Source organism: Anastrepha obliqua, chromosome 1 (genome assembly GCF_027943255.1).
Source record: "Anastrepha obliqua isolate idAnaObli1 chromosome 1, idAnaObli1_1.0, whole genome shotgun sequence".
Lineage (NCBI taxonomy): Eukaryota > Metazoa > Arthropoda > Insecta > Diptera > Tephritidae > Anastrepha > Anastrepha obliqua.
The window spans coordinates 113,019,811-113,037,177 of NC_072892.1; the positions used below are offsets into that span (position 1 = coordinate 113,019,811).

A 17,367-nucleotide genomic window follows, 5' to 3' on the forward strand; every position below is an offset into this window, starting at 1 on the left:
GGAGGAAACTTGGTTTTTAATATCTTAGATAGTTCGGATGTAAACAAAATGTGTACACGTCTATCTACATATTGCATAATTTAAGGCGCTCGTTTCACTTAATTACATAATTGTTAGGATAAATCACTTAGCGAGCTAATGTCCCGTAATACTGCACATATGCATCGATTAGAACTTACTTAGGAGTGGAAATAACACCTCAGACGAATTTTAAAAATATGTTGAAAACAACAGCTGCAGCAAAAAATGGTATTTATGGATCGTGTTTTTTTTTTTTAAGAAAGAAATTTCAATTTCTTGCAATTTGTCGTTCAATACAGTCATACGCAGCACAGGTGTAGGGTTTTGGGTGGTTTGAAGAAGTTGATATACTGCAAAAGTATTTTGTAAAGCGAATTCTGAAGCTATCATATGCCTACATACATTTTTTTTTAGGAAACTTCTTCTTCTTCTTCTTAGCCTCACAGTCCGTGGTGGACCATAGCTTCATCAACAATTCTTCTCCACTTTATTCTATCCATGGCTACATCTCTCCAGTTGTGTACGTTCATTTGCTTAAGATCTGATTCGACGTCATCTAACCATCGCTTTCGTGGGCGTCCTCTTTTTCTTCCTCCAATTGGTGTTAAAATAAAAGCTTTCCTAGCATTTCGCTCTTTCGGCATGCGCAGTACGTGCCCAATCCATCTAATTCGTTGGGCTTTGATAAAACGTATTATATTTTGTCCTTGAACGATTTCTTCGATTTCATTATTGTAGCGAATGCGGTAGCTGCCATCTATTGTTGCAACCGGACCATATATTTTCCTTATGATACGTCTTTCGAAGCACATCAGCTGATGAATGTCATTTGTTTTCAGCGTCCATATTTCTGCACCATATGTAAGGACGGGTCGTATCAGTACTTTGTACATTCTTATTTTCTGTGCTCTGGACAAATCTTTTGATTTAAATAGTTTTATGTTAACGTAGTAGGCGTTATTTGCAGCTTGGATTCTGTCGTTAATAGCTATCGCCGAATCTTTATCTGCTGATAGTTTAAAACCCAAGTATTTAAATTCAGTGATATTTTCGAAAGCAGAGTTGTTAATACTTAGGTCATCGCGTGTCGTGTTGTTGACTGACCGAATCATCATCAATTTTATGGAAACCGGCATACAAAATCATTTGTTCACTTTAGAATTGTTCCTTAAGTGTAAGCACGTAATTTTGTTTTTAAGTATAAACACGTAATTTTATTGTACTCACAAAATCGGCTGCTACATATCTGTCCAAAATTGTTATAAAGAGTCTTCTGGATTAAAGATTTAAAGAACTGGTTTAGTACCTTAAAACCGATGTCATCTGGCGCATAGATAACATACAATCAGGAAGCTGGATAGAACCACAACGAGGCATGGTTGAATGGGTACATACAAAAAACCTCAAGTACTAGTAGAGAAAAATGATCATTGGGATAAACTTTTGCGTTTTATTAAATATGCCTTTAGATACAGAGATTACTTAATAAAAGAGTTTAACTGGTTTTAAAAACTGTAAACCGAATAATTGTTTTGCACGAAAAATAAATCGAGAGACAGCTCATGCCATTGTCGTTAAATTATTGGAAATATTTTTATTTTTTTCTTAATAGTAGAATCAGTAATTACATTTAAAATTTTGTATGTACCTTCGAAGACGCTGAATTGGAGGTATTGCTCAATGAGGATCCGTGTCAAATGCAAGAAGAGCTTGCTTCAGTATTAGGAGTTACCCGCCAATCCATTTCCAAGCGATTGCATGCTTTGGGAATGATTCAGAAACTGGGGACTTGGGCTCCTTATGAGTTAAAACCAAGGGATGTTGAACGTCGTTTTTCGCCTGTGAACAACTGCTCCAGCGGCAAAAAAGGAAGGAGTTTCTTCATTGCATCGTGACGGGTGATAAAAAATGGATTCATTGCAGCAATCCAAAGAAAAGAAAGTAATGGAGCTGCCCGGTCATGCTTCTGTGTCGTCGGCTCGGCGGAATATTCACGCTACGAAGGTTATGCTATGTATTTGGTGGGACCAGGTTGGTGTTATTTATTATGAACTGTTAAAACCAAGCGAAACCATCACTGGGGATCGGTATCGACTTTATTTGATGCGATCGAGCCGAGCACTGCGCGAGAAGCTGCCACAACACGCGGAGAGGCATGAAAAAGTGATTCTATAGCATTACAACGCTCGGCCTCACGTTGCCTCACGTTGCCAAACCCGAAATCCTACCACACCCGCCATATTCTCCAGATATTGCGCCGCAGTTTCAGTCATATGAAGACATCAAAAAATGGCTTGATCCGTGGATAGCCTCGAAAGATGAACAGTTTTACCGGGACGGTATACGAGATCTCCCACAAAGATGGGAAAAAGTAGCCAGCGATGGGCAATACTTTCAATGATTCACTTGTAACCATTTTTTCAGAATAAAGTTGTATTTTTATCAAAAAAATAGCGGGAACTTAGTTGCGCCCCTAATAAAATTTTGTATGTTTTACTTTTATTTACAATAAATACTACTACTACTACTACATCGATTAGGGACGCCGATAGTAGAGCAAAATTTTGCTACCGCTATTTCGGTATATTTTAAAAGTAATCTTTGGTTACCACTTGCCGCTTAACTTTCTTAATACAAGCAAAAATTTATTAACTGAAATCATTTGACGCTAGAAATACCGAGACAGTAATTTGACCGCTTTCAAATTTCAGGCTTAAATATTTCGACATAATTTATGTATTTTTCTAGAACTATATAACGGCTTTTAATGAAATATATTCAATTTCCATTCAGCCGTTCTGACTTTCATAATCAATATGACCTCTGCCTATTTATGTAAGACCTTCAAAATGACGACCTGTTCTCAGTACTATCGGTCCTACGTTATCGGAGCGACCCGGATTTATATTGGCTAAGAACTGTCACTCCAGCAGATATACATACATGTATGGGGAATGTTTATGCTGCTAAAACAACAAAAATTATTTTAACAATTTCAAAGTTTATAATATTTTATGGATCATCATCATCTTGGCGTTACAGTCCACATTGCCTCCTCTACAGTACGCCTCCATTCTTCTGGACAGTCCGCTTTCGCTCTATGTTGTGAGATTTTCATCTTTTGTATATCGTATTCTACGTCTTGCAACCATCATCTCCTTGGCCGGCATCTCCATCTTGCTCCTTTAGGGTTTGCTTCAAATATTTTTTTGGTGGTTCTTTCGCTACTCATTCTTAAAATGTGTCCATACCACCGTAATCTTTGGAACTTTATAAACCGCGTTACATTTCCTCCCGCGATTAAAACATCATTATGGATCATCTATGCAAGAATAAACATCCATAAATATTTGCATTCATTTATACATGAAATTATTGTTCGGCAGCCGTTATAGTTAAAGTTAGAAAAGATAATATGGTTCTTCTCCCCACGAAGATCTACAAATGAAATGGTATTCTTTTAACAATTTACAAAAATAAGCCTCGTAAAAAATACTCCGTAGCTCTTAACATAAATCCGTAAAAATTGCTTCTAAGCGAAAACGAATTTCTGAAACTGTATCGTTTTGCAATGAGACTAAGTTTGGAGTAAATGTATAAGTAGTTGATCAAATGGCCCGTAAATATAGCGTAAAAGCTGGCCTTTGCAGGTAATTTACAATGTTTTGGACTTGGCAACAATCAATTAAAGGGACTTGTGATGAAAATATATGTAACTAGAAAATACCTTTTGTTTCAATTGTCCGGAGAACTCTCCAGTGAATTCAGATGCTGCAGAAAAGAAGTCTTCCCCACAAGAAGAATCGAAAGTAATGGATTGTACTGCAAAAAACTAAAAAAAACCAAAAAATACCTTCTGAACGCAAATTTTGCCAGATTCGAGTGTGCAACAAAAGCAGGGCGATTTATACCTGTAATGAAAGCAATGTACTTTTGAAAGTAGTTATAAATATAAAAAAGGCTCAAACAACCCAAAATCAAAACCTCTAAACCTCCACTCCATGAATTAAACATAGGTTATCGTATAAACCTAACTAAGGGGTTAGGGGTACCCAGAGGTCCGAAAAAATGATGATTTTCAATAATTGTTTTTTGCTAGTCAGTTGCTCTATTTTACAAAAATAAAAACATAGCATTAATTCATCATTTTTCGATTTGACTTTAGCAAAATTTCAACAAAAAAAATTAATAATTTTACAAAATATCGCTGTCTGTGTGGATCCCGTTTCTCCAGAAACCCCTTGCGGTGATCATCACAAGTCCTTGGAGATTCATCTAAAATCAATCGGACAAGAGAAATTAGTTTTATTAATAGATAATCTTGCGTCTGATCGAAGTTTTTTTTTTTTCAAAATTATCAATACGGCGGCCTCAGGAATATTTTTCAGACTTTCGAGAATAAGACCGACAGTTAATTTATAAAAAAATTGAAATTTTTTGCTTTTTCAAAAGCAGTATACATTTTTTTATCACCAGTTCAAAAAACATAGTTTTGAAAAAAAACGCGTTTAAAGTTTTGCTAACGAGTTCCGGAGCGCCCTTTGTTAATTGTTGAATAACTCGCAAAGTAGTTGTCGGATTCCTTCAAATTTTCACACAATTTTTAAGATATGATACTTTAAGAAAAGGAAAACAAAAATCCAATTTTTTGAAAATTCTGACTACCCCTAATCCCTAAAGTCGTATCAAAACACAAAAAAAAAAATTCCATTCCAGAACAGCAAAGCAAGCATTTGAAATTAAGCTTTCTAATCTTGACCTGAAGCTGCTACGTATAAAACCTGCTAATAAAAACCATTTTTCGGTGTCAACACTTGCATTCTGAAATGTCAAACGGTGGTAATAATCAGATAAGACAAATAAGATAAGCCAATAGAAGATAAGCTCAGTGACGCTATGAGTGCATTCACCTAAAAACTTAGGTTGTAATTTTACAAGCCCTTTCGTAATTGTAGTCAAAGAATGCATGTTACAAAAACTATATTCAGCTCATTTATTATTAATATGTTATTAGAATTCGTTAGAGAATATGGAGAATCTGCCACAATCGTTCGACGCTGTTTAATTTTTTTATAATTTTCGAAACCAAATTCTTACTTTTACTTCTTCAACCATTAAAAGTAGCCAAGGTTGGGCATAGTGCACTGAATAACTAAAGCAATAAGCGGATAGTTAAACACTGAAAAACTGAAAATTTACATATAGCCTCTGGTGACGCTCCAGCATGCTTGTCCAGCAGACTTATATGTGTGCGTGTCGGGTGACACTCGCACTTGCTTCGTGTCACACATACTTGTTGTCGGCTTTTGCATGATGAAAATCAAAAATTTTAGATATTAGCGTCAAGCACCCGACACGCACACATATAAGCCTGCTGGACAAGCATGCTGGAGCGTCACCAGGGGCTAATAGTGATAATGAAACCCTTATTTTATTCGCAATTAAAAATGAGTGGCAGTGCATAATGCCCAACCCTGAGTTTAACGCTCATGTAAATTCTTCTCTCTAGAGCACAAAGCTGTAATAAGTAAAACAAGTTTTTTGGAAATTTCGAAGCTTTTATTGTAATCAAATTTGAAAGCAATAATTTGGTGTTATTTTATGTATTTATTTATTTTCATTTACAGATAATTTTCGGGGACTTAACCCTTTCGGTACGGAAAGCCGCTAAGGGAAATACAAATTATTTTATATGTTTAATAGTTGCAATGGGTGAAATAAAAGTATTTTGTCCCATCAAAATTGTAGGTATCTTCAAACATTGCCGGGACATATAAGTCCCGTTCGGACCGAAAGGGTTAAAAAACATTGAAATGCCTAATATGTGTGATTTTGGGATTTTTCTCTAATACTTTTTTATATCTACAGGTAAAGAAAGTTATACAATTTTTATTTATCTAAAATATAAATTTAGTTAAATATAATAAATATATATGTACATATATATGTTTTAATAAAGACCCATGAAAAAATATATATTTCAAATTGTAATATGTGCTGATGTATTTCATGCAGATAAATTACAAGGTGGCGCAAATTAATCATCCAATTTTTCTTTTATTTTTTTTGAATAACTTCATTAAATAAGAAAAACAAAATATTTCAGTAATGGAAATCTTTATTTTGAGCCTTACGCGCTCCATCGCAGCTGTCTAGTTCACAAGTGACATACGACGCCATTCCCGCATATTAAATGTCTTCCGACATGGTGATTAATTTTGCTCTTCTTGTACAGTGGTTTCTTATCGAAAGAGAAATTTGGTTATAGTTTTCAATTTAGACCGGAGCATTTGTACGTCACCTGAGGATATATTCCAAGACGAGTTCAGACAAGGTGGTAGCAGTAATACAAAATCAAAGTTTACATATATTCTATTTTTACAATTTGGTGATTTCAATGTCAAAAGCAACTGAATACTTTCTACGGATGTCACGAGTTCCACGAATTTCAATAAGAATTTAAACAAGGTCGCTTTGTCATCAAAACGAAAAAGAAAGAAAAACAAATCAGTTGCTCTAGTGATATCACCTTACATGAACTCGCCTGTATATGTATATTCTTTTTAAATGCACAAATTCCACCTAATACATAAATTCAATAAAGATAAATTCGTTAAAAAGATTTACCTTCACGGAACTTGAGTGCACATACATAAATATAATATAATACAATATATACGAGTCCAACTCAGTGTCAACTAACCGGTCCAATTTTTGTAATCAGTATATTTTCTGAGTATGAGCCATTCCTAAATACCATTTTTGAAGTATCTCAACTCTATCGGCATCCATCTGATTCAAACAAATTTTTAAATCTTCGCGAGCATACGCAGCACAGCTCCCAATGGCTTCAGCATAATGGGTTTATACATATCATACACACGAGTATATGTACAAATAAGAGTATATAGGGTGGGTCGAATAACTCCCTTCGCGAATAGGAGCAGCATCCTGCACACGAGACTGCAACATGAAATTTGAACGTTTAGTTTCGCCCGACTTTTTTATGGGGATGTTTAAAAGACAAATGGCAAAGAGACTATAAGACGTTCATGGCAGAATATTAAAGTAGAAACTGCGAATATTACGTGGTGGAAGACAAGCTAAAGGAGTCACTGTCTGTATGGAATGAAATGGTGAGTATTTATCTGATGTCATATTTCACACATAGTATCTTAATTTATATAAAATGTGTTTAATATAAAAAAAAATTAAATAAAAGAAATGATTATTACAGGAGTTATATGTGTTAAAGCTCGGTAGGTCTTAATGGACGCAACCTGTACAAACATCCATTTTCATATACAAGTTGGCGTCGATTTTTCTTTTCCTTGTTCACTCCGCTCGGGAGCATAGGGCCTCGACAAGACTCAGTCTTGCGTTGGTCTCATTAATCTATTTACTTTCGGACAGGGTAGGTGATTAGCCTACCGCTACCAGTCCTAAGTAGTGGGAATGCCCACTTGTCGTTGCTTAGGAGCAACGCCTTCTTACTGCTTTAAGCGCCATCTGTGCGTCACATTTTTCTGGCACAAGGATCGCGCAAATGGTTGAGGATATCGCTAAATTTAGTGTGTCTGCGCTATTACCGCGATTGCCCGCTTCCTCTTGCTGGTGCCACTGATGCAATGTGTAACTGTGTCGTTTTTTTCTTTGTTTTTTGCTTATTTTAGCAGCTACAATGCAAGTAATGTGCTGACTTTTGTGCTGGAGTAAGGATTGGAAGGATAAGGTTGTTGGGGTTAAGGAATGCATTTTTTTTTGTTTTTTTTAATAGAAACTAGTAAAGTAGGAAATTTTGGCGTCAAATTAGTCATCCAATTTTGTGTTTGAAATTTTTTTTACAAATATGATTTTGAATAATGGAAATCTTATTTTTGACCTTTTAGCGTTCTATTGTTTGTCTGTTACATACTGCAGTTGTCTTGTTGCCATTTGCCAAAATTTTACAAATCTTCTGTCAGGTTGCGCCACCTTGTATGTAATCGATACTGCTTTTCGTTGTAGGAATATTTATGATGGGACATACCATAATTTTTCGCTAAAACTCCAAATAAATTTAAAACACTCAAAATAATCATGAAGCCTATTGGCATCACCAAGGTCTAACGAAAAGTGAAAGTGCGCGTAACCAAGCCAACGGAAATTCAAAACAAAAGCCAGTCATATGTGTTGAGTTCATCAAAACAATGAAAAGTCTAAGGCTATTTGTGAATCACTAGCAATTTTACGGTGAATTAAAATAAAATTAAAAAAATAGAATTTTTACTCAACTTCATATGATAATCACTAGCAATGGGAGATCTAGATGCAGCTGTGATAAAACGTACACAACAAACGTTGGGTAAATACGTGAAGAAGCCCCCCTTAACGGAGAAGCTGTTGACAAAACCACCTTTTCGCTTTCTGCACGATGTCTTTAATGCCGTAAGTGGAAGGAATTGGTATTGGTAAACCTTTCACATGCATATGCATATGCATGCATATATGTATGTATGTGCTAATTGAAGCTGACTGACCCAATTCCCATTCGTTGTAGGTCATTAAAGAAACTCGTTGCTTTGTTGGACTTTACACGCCTGAGGAGCTGAATTCTGATAACATCAAAGATCGCGATGACAAGATGAGGTTTTTGCAGAAAATGATTGATGTCATAAGTAAGTAATGAGTAATATAGTACCCAGTGTAGATAAAAAGTGTGGGTATGTAGAATAAATATCTACTGCTTCTCATGCAAAGAAATTGAAAAAAAAGTGGGGCAAACAAAGAATAACTGCGCGGCTTGTAATTAATATTCAAAATTATTGGAAGTAATTCCTATTTCGTCTAGTAAGAAGTCAAAATATAAATACCTTATTCAATTCAGGGAACAAGACTCTGAGCACATGGTTCTTTCCGATTCTAAGTGTTCTAAAGCGTTCAAAACGTAAAGAAGTGCCTAAGTGCGGAGTCATCGAACTTTTGATATGCGGTGTATGTTTTTGATGAAAAGTCATAATATAGGTAGCTCAATTTTATCAATCTCGAGTACTTTTCGATCTTAATCACATTTCGATTATTTGGATCGATAAGTAAACAAATAAATATCGAATTTCCGGCTCCATTATTTTTCTCTTTTGTGCCTTTATTTTGGACCGTCTTGAAAATGTTATACATGCATAAGTAATAAATTAAGTATTTATTGAAATCAATGTTTTGTTTTGAATTCCATGTCCACAGAAATTGTATCCAATAAACCGTTAACTGTACGGACTTCAAAAATAGTAGCTGGTCAAGAGCCAGAAAAGACCAATGAATTACTGCAATTGATGGGAGAAGTGATTGATAAGAAATTAGATTGGAAAAGTGCTGTCGAACAAGTTCTAAACGGTAAAGGTCCGGAGAAGGCTACCAGCTCTACGAAAGCCGATCCTCGTGACAAACAAGTTGACAAAAAGAACAAGGATAAGACAAACGAAAAATCCAAGGACAAAGAAAATCGCATTAAAGATGCAAAAACTAAAGACATTAAAAAAGTCGGTAAAACTACCTCACCTCCCACGAAATCAGACAAACCATCGAAAAAGTCCACCGAAGCCAGAGAAGTAGAAAAATCTAGAAAAATAAGGAACGGATATGTACCGAAGGATACGAAGGATAAAACTGTTAAGAAAAGTGAAAAATCTACAGAGAAATCAAAACTTTTAAAAAGCAGAACTGATTCCACCAAAGAAAAGAGTTCTTCGCCTAACATAGTAGAAGGATCTAGGGAAACGGAAACTATTCATTTGATTAGCAATGAACCTAATCTGACATTGAAAACCAATTTAGAGGGACTTGGAACTATTGAACCGGAGAGAGGCCCATCGGAGACACCATCAAAAAGTAATTCTATAGAAAACCATAGACGAAGCAGCAAAGTCTCGGAGCAAGATCTAATGGGATCCCAAGTTGTTGTGGATAACAATTCAGCATTGGGTATGACCACAAACGCTATTGAAGCTCCTACTGAGCTTGGAAGTCGCAAGTCTTCTGCACGACGTAAAAAATCATCAGGGAGTAGTCGCCAATCAAGCGCTAATGTGGCAGCTCGAGAAGAACGGGAAGCAACAATCCAAGAACCAATGCAAAATATAAAAGACGAAAACGATAATATGAATGGGAATATTTTAAAGAAAATACCAAATGGGCCAGCGCCACAGAACGAACTCCGGCATGAAGAGGAACCAGAAGTTGTACAGAAATCACATTCGCAACAACAAAAGCCGAAAACAATACAAGCCCAAGGCGAAATCCAATCACCAGCACCACCTCCCACCGCAGTCCAACCTACACCCACTGAGGTAAGGCGTGAGCACACATTCACACGCGAGAACTCACGTGAAAGTAGTACTATTGCAAATCGACCAAGAACCTCCCTGCGACCGCCGAGTGCACGACCGGCATCAGCACGCCCTGGTGCGCCACGGAGACGGGACCGTAACATAGAGATTGTATTACAGCCGAATGACCAAGTAAAATCGTCAGGTACCAATGTGAAACTGGAGAGCTTCGGTGATTTGGATGACGATGGTGAGAATTTAGTTGTCATAGAAGATGCGACTACTGTCAATATCGGGGAGTCACCCGAGGAAGTGGCGCGTGTTGAAGAGACTGACATCGAGCATAATTTGGAACAACAAGGACATTTGGTCCAACAAATACTCGAGACGCAGAAAGAATTAATGCAGCAGCCAACTGGAAATAGCTCAAATGGAAAGAATGAAAAGGTAATATTATATTTACATGAGGATCGAGGATCCATGCAAAAATAAAAACTACTTAATTGTTTGGGGTAACCCTTTTTTTATTTTTCTACATAGTCTCCTTTAAAACTTATACATTTCATCCAACGCTGTTCTAGTTTGTTGATTCCTTCCGAATAATAGGATTTGTACAAGTCTGAAAAATAGCAAATTCTCATTCGAGATGATTGCATCCTTGTTTGAATAAAATTTTTTTCCCGCCAGCCATTTCTTCAAATTGGTGAACAAATAGTAGTCCGAGGGATCCGAGGAAGCCAAGTCTGGAGAATAGGGGGATGTGACACGAGTTGGAACACTATTTCTATTAATTTTGTGGCCACAACTGCTGAGAGCTGAGTTGGATCGTTGTCGTGATGGAAAGGGAAAATCACTCGACTTTCTCAATTCAAACGAATGCCAAACACAAAGAAATATACCGATCTGGCTGAAACTCGCTGTGTTCTTCTAAGATATGCTACTAACCAAACATAATTTCGATGCGCACCAGTAGTGCTTTCTCTCTGACTTTGTACGGCTCTCCTATATTAGAGCATAGATATCGCACGTGAGAAGTTGTCGAATATAACTGGATAATTCTAGCTTAACCTGAGCGCATTTTATATTCGTTGTTTTTTAATTTTTTACGTTCGCCTTAAAAAAAGTGCATATGCATGTACAGTTTCTTAATTATTCTGAATTTTAAACAGAAAATTCTGTTCGAAGCAAAAATCTCATTTAGCGTTACGCTGATTTCAGGATACGGACCTTGCCAACAATTTAATTGGGCGTCAAAGCTCAGCACGCCAAATGAATAATCTGCGTGACGTCATTCAAAATTTGACTAAGTCAGTTAATCCGTTTGGAAAGTTAATGGATTTCATACCAGAAGATATCGACGCTATGCAATTGGAGTTGACCATGTGGCGGGACACGTATACACAGGTGGCTAACGAGCTTAGGCGTGAAAAGAGGTATGAACGCTTAAAATATTTGTAGAAATGTAAATATATGCACTGCGATAAATAATTATAGCACTAGGACTTATTGACAAGTTATAACATTTTTTTGTTTCTCATTTAGTTTAAATTTTTGTATGAAAATATAGTTTATTATATTGAAAAAATTCTATGAATCCAAACTAAATTTTTGGGCAAGTTCAGAAAAAACTTTATCAATTCTTCATCAAAATTTCGCGTTTATTAGAATTTTTACAAAAATTTCTAGCAGGCCGTTTTATAGACTATCGAATGTTGGCAAATAAAGTGAAAACTTCAAGTGGTTCAAAAACATGCGAGCATTCGTTGTATGAAGAAAATGCAAAAGTCTGCCAGAAAAAAAAATCAAAAATCAGCAAGAGATATGAAGCGGCAAAATCTTACACTTTATTATACCAAAATTCCATGGGCCATAAAACTGTTTACTCGGATTTTTCCTAAAAATTCTGATTAACAAATGTGAAGATTTGATGCATTTTTTTGGAATTTCTTTAAATATGCACTAAGCTTGAAACTTGGATTTATAGTTTTCGTAGTACCATGAACTATATATATATATATATATATATATATATATATAATTGGCGCGTACACCCTTTTTTAGGTATTTGGCCGAACTCCTCCTCCTATTTGTGCTGTGCGTCTTGATGTTGTTACACAAATGGAGGGACCTACAGTTTTAAGCCGACTCCGAACGGCAGATATTTTTATGAGGAGCTTTTTCATGGCAGAAAAACACTCGGAGGTTTGCCATTGCCTGCCGAGGGGCGACCGCTATTAGAAAAATTTTTTCTTAATTTTCATGTTGCACCGAGATTCGAACCAACGTTCTCTCTGTGAATTCCGAATGGTAGTCACGCACCAACCCATTCGGCTACGGCGGCCGCCATTGAAAGAATGATTAAAATTAAATAGGACACAAATAAATTGTCAAAACGCAATAATTATTTCACGCACTGTATTGTCTAAATATTATATTATATTGGTTTAACTTTTGTATTCACAGTCTCACCGAGTCGGCAACGGAGCCTATGAAAAACCAACTTGTGCAAATTGAAGCCAACATCAAGGAGTTTATAGAAATGATTGATGCGAGTCGTACTAAAATATTGCAAAGTTCAGAGAAAATATTAAAAATGCTTGCAGACCAGTAAAGTGACTAAAATTTAAACTATATAAGTATTATGTGTATGTACTTAGGAGTATATGGAACATTTTGGTCATGTGCTTATGTATATAAAAAAATATATATCAAAATTTAATAATTATTTGCTCAATAGTAATAATTACACATTCCAGATAGTTCAAGTTTTTGAATTGGAAGAGAAAAGCGATTATACGAGTATAATGCTAAAAAGACAAGTTAAATAGTTCATTTCTCTAGAATAAATTTATAATCCATCACGTCTCACTTTTGTTTACAATGAGAAGAATTTTCACTTCTCGGTCTAAAGGAACTTTACATTATAAGTATACTAGAGGGGTTCGACTAGGAAGGGGTTGCCTGAATTGGTCTCAGGGGCCTCTACCCGGTCATCGGCATCCCCTTAACTATTGTTGAGGAGGAATTGCACAACTTATTTCTCAAAAAGAGCACAAAACAGATAGAGCTTAATTTCTTCGTGTGCTATTTCGAAACCCTTTGGCCCAGTACATTAGACGCACGACGCAGAAAGTTCTGCGGACTTCACACCATTGAATTTCCAAACTCATAGCTGAGCTTACCACTCATTATACGATCGACACACACGCAAAAAAAACTAGGTTTACCATTTAATCCCCATTGCAGAGGCTGTGGGGATCTTTCAGAAAAGTATACTGTTGAGCACTTTCTCCATAAATGTCCGGGCTTGGCAGCTAGACGATTAAGGTCACTTGGTGCTCCTTTCTTCGACAGCCTGGGACAATGCTCTAACCTAAATCGGATCAACCTGCTCCATTACACCAACAGCTCTAGTTGGCTGTAAATACCTGATAGGGGTCTCAAAATTGTATCAAAACGCCGCTTTAGTGCTAATTGGGTATTCCAGCATATCACCTATCTACCTACATTAGATGTTATTCGAAGCTCTGTCCGCAAAGTGATTTTCTTTAACATAACACAATTGAAGCTAAATTATTAATTAGCCACAAATTTTCTTATATCCCAAAACAACATGAATTCAATCCTTCTCTGTGTCTAAATAAATTTGTATTCTGGCTAAATCTCTGAAATAATTACTGTAATGTGAGTGCATAACTAATCGGTATAATAACTAAAATGCGATTCCCTTGTAAACAGGTAAATTCTAATTTGAGTTCGGGGAAACCCAGGCACAGAAAAATTATTATGAATGGTCCCTCTCTGACTATGCATTTGAATCTCTATTATTTTGTGTGCCACTCTCAGAAAGGCTGAAATGCGATTGTTATGAGTCAAAATTTGCAAAATTTCGATAAAAAAACCACGGCAGTGGAAATGGAACTCGTAATTTTGTATTTCCGGGCGTTATAAGCCATTTTATTAAGCTGTTGCGTGATATATGGTATCTTGAACTTTTCTTCCCTTATATTATATGTATATCATGTCCAAGTGCGAATTAAATCGTATACATACATATATTATATTATATTTAGCTGGCGCTTACGCTCTTTGTTGGTTATTCGGCCAAACTCCTCCTTCAATTTGTGGTGTGCATCTTTATATTTCCCATAAATGGACGGACATACAGTTTTATGCAGCCTCCGAACGGCAAATGTTTTTTTATGAGGAGATTTCTCACTATAGAAATATGATCGGTGGTTTGCCATCGCCTGCTGGGGGTCTATCGCTATTAGAAAAAGTGTTTTTATCGCTTAGTGTTTCATGTTCCGACTGTAGGGAACATAAAAAATCTTTAAGGGGTTACATGCGTCCAGAATTTTCAAAAATCATTTTTTTTTACAAATTATCATTGTTTATAGTTTTACGCGAATTTCTGTGGAAGTCGATTGTAAAAATTGCCAATAGATACAAAGTTATGGTAGAAAATGTAATTGCCACACGAGAGCTTGATGCGCACTGGTAGATGTCCTTCGTTTGAGGCACTTGAAAGTTTGCACCTTTAAACTCGTTTTTCTCGAAACTACTTTTTCCGGCACGGTCTGCATGATAACCCATACAGTTTTTAATAGTTTTTGATGCGGTTTTTTTTAATATTCGAAAGTGTTTTCTCTATAGTCTGTCGAGCCGGATTTTTGATATTTTTATTAAAAAATTATATACATTATGTGACATGTTTGACGTAAAACGCATACTTTTTTTAAAATCCTGTAAATTGCAAAATTTTTCGAAATCAAAAATCCGGCTCGACAGGCTATCCCTACAACTTTAATTTACAAGATTTTTTTTTTACTTTTTACAGATCTATCAACATTTCAAGAAGAAATGATACAGACCGTGGAGCAATTTGTTTTTTCATTGTATTTTGAGTCACGTGATTTTTTATATACTAATTTTTGTAAAGAAAACTTAAAATAAATTTTTTTTATAAAGTATAAGTACTAATAAACAATGTATAAAATTTTGTTATATTTATCTCTTCTAAAACAGTTTTTATTTTAGCGCATTTATAGCGCTGCTGGATGTATGTAACCCCTTAAACTTTGCTCCCATCTCTATAAATATCTCGACTCCAGCGCCATCTAGCGGGGACGAAAAAACTTGTCTTAATATTTTTCACACACAATTTTAGGTAATTGATAAAAGCTGGCGGAGGATTTATAATTTTTACAAATGATCGCCAGGGCGTACGTCAATCATATTTGACACTTGTGAACTAGACAGCTACAGTATCGGAATGGACAAACAATAGAGCGCGTAAATTTAAGAAAAAAAAGATTTCTATCACGCAAAATAATTTTTTTTTATTTAGTAAAAAACTTATTCAAAACTATGTTAGATAATTAATTCTGCGCCACCTTGTATATATTTGATCATGACCCAAATCGATCAACAAAAGCGGTTTTTCATCTGTTACTGCTACTGTTAAAAAAACATTTATTTTTAAGTAGCTTACACATATGTATATGCCTAGTGTGAACCAAATCGAACTATAAATTTGTTTTTTTTTTTGGAATATCTCGACTACAGCTCTACCAGCTGGTCTACTAGCTGGTCCAGAAAAATTGTGAACCTTCCCAGATGTACTCACAACAACTCATTGCAACTTGATGAACGGCGAAGGAGTCTACAAATAACAAACAAACTAGCATATTTACAAACACATATGAAGATCAAAAGAAAACATTGTTGCTAGATGATTACATTCACATTGCTAGGGTTCTTTGGTAGAATTTAGCGACCCTCATGTTTGTGTAACAATTTCAATCCTAGCTTCTCTTTTAATGAATAACTTTCGCCGCTCTTACCGCAAAGCCAGAAAAATTCTTTTAAATAAGATTAAATACTAAAAAGTCTATGCAAATATTTTTCGGAAAATTTTTGGTAGGTAATACTGAAGACATAACAACTTTCTACCTGTATATAAGCATTTACTCTTAACTAATGGCGTAAGGAATGTGTGGCTAGCCATTAAAGAAAAATTACCAAAATTATATTGGTTGATTTGATTTTTGTCAGACTATTATTTTACTAATACAACAATTTAATTTCTTTTATTTTTGTTTTACCAAGGAGCTTCATTATTAATTTCCTTTCCCAAGAAGAATAACTATTTTTGTTAGTTTTTAATTATTATTTTTAATTTTTTTTTTTGCTCAAGATAAATATTTATTTTCCGTTTTCATTTTGGTATTTTATTTTCTTATCTGGGAAATCGGTCTACCAAACTTTTGACCCATTAACCATATTTTAAGTTTAGTTGTTGTAGCCTAATGCGCATTTCTAAAATTTTGACAAGTTAACCCTCTTAATGGCAAAAAAACACTGGTTTCGGACGATGTCGGTCTTTATTCGTTGCTGAATCTTTAAAACCGCCTTTACAAACTATCTTAATTCCAAAACTAAGTCTAAAAGGTGTGTAAGTCCGTGCTCCAACGAGGCCGGTATTTTGCTCATTAGGCTTTTCCTTCAGGAAAGCCAATCGCCGCTCTGGAATTTCTTCAAATACTTTTTGGTTTTGCGTGTGTAGTGTTGAGCTACCATCCACCGAGGTCTAAAAAGTGTCTATAAAGTCAGAGAAGGGATGAGCGACAAACGAAAGATGAGTAAGAACGATAACTTTAATCGCGTTTTTCTCGAAATATGTTTTTCTCCGCGCTGTCGAATATAACTCAACTTAAAATTTTACTTAAAATTTTTTTTTCTTAAATATATTAACTTGCATGTGTCTCAAATTATATATTAATTATCACTAAAAATGATGTGATGCATGTGTCTCAAATTATATATTAATTATCACTAAAAATGATGTTTTGATCAACTTGGTTGAGTGATTTTTTTCACTTTTTCGCTTCAAATTTTAATTTCTTTCGTTTAAAATGAGTCAGTGCAAAGCGCAAACTTATTTTAATTTTTGTTTTTTATTAAGGCATCTTAAAGTATAAACAGAAAAACCTTTAGAAATTACAACTAGTACAACTAAATAAAGATACTAACGAGCAATTTT

The 17,367-nt window shown here is 35.3% G+C and overlaps 1 protein-coding gene across 1 annotated transcript; it reads left to right on the top strand.

Moving 5' to 3' along the window:
* Nucleotides 1-8,162: 8,162 nt before the first annotated feature.
* On the top strand, nucleotides 8,163-12,983 carry LOC129249150 (TRAF3-interacting protein 1). The gene is made up of 5 exons (XM_054888808.1): nucleotides 8,163-8,448; nucleotides 8,561-8,678; nucleotides 9,241-10,769; nucleotides 11,541-11,755; nucleotides 12,786-12,983. Exons 1-5 carry the CDS (start codon nucleotides 8,317-8,319, stop codon nucleotides 12,931-12,933), a joined length of 2,142 nt encoding a protein of 713 aa, XP_054744783.1. The 5' UTR covers nucleotides 8,163-8,316; the 3' UTR covers nucleotides 12,934-12,983.
* Nucleotides 12,984-17,367: the final 4,384 nt, after the last annotated feature.

Excerpts from the sequence above, each read along its gene's own strand:
- LOC129249150 (XM_054888808.1), top strand. The coding sequence starts at position 8,317 with ATGGGAGATCTAGATGCAGCTGTGATAAAACGTACACAACAAACGTTG. Across the intron at positions 8,449-8,560 it reads TGCACGATGTCTTTAATGCC|GTCATTAAAGAAACTCGTTG; the intron begins GTAAGTGGAAGG and ends CATTCGTTGTAG. Across the intron at positions 10,770-11,540 it reads CAAATGGAAAGAATGAAAAG|GATACGGACCTTGCCAACAA; the intron begins GTAATATTATAT and ends CGCTGATTTCAG.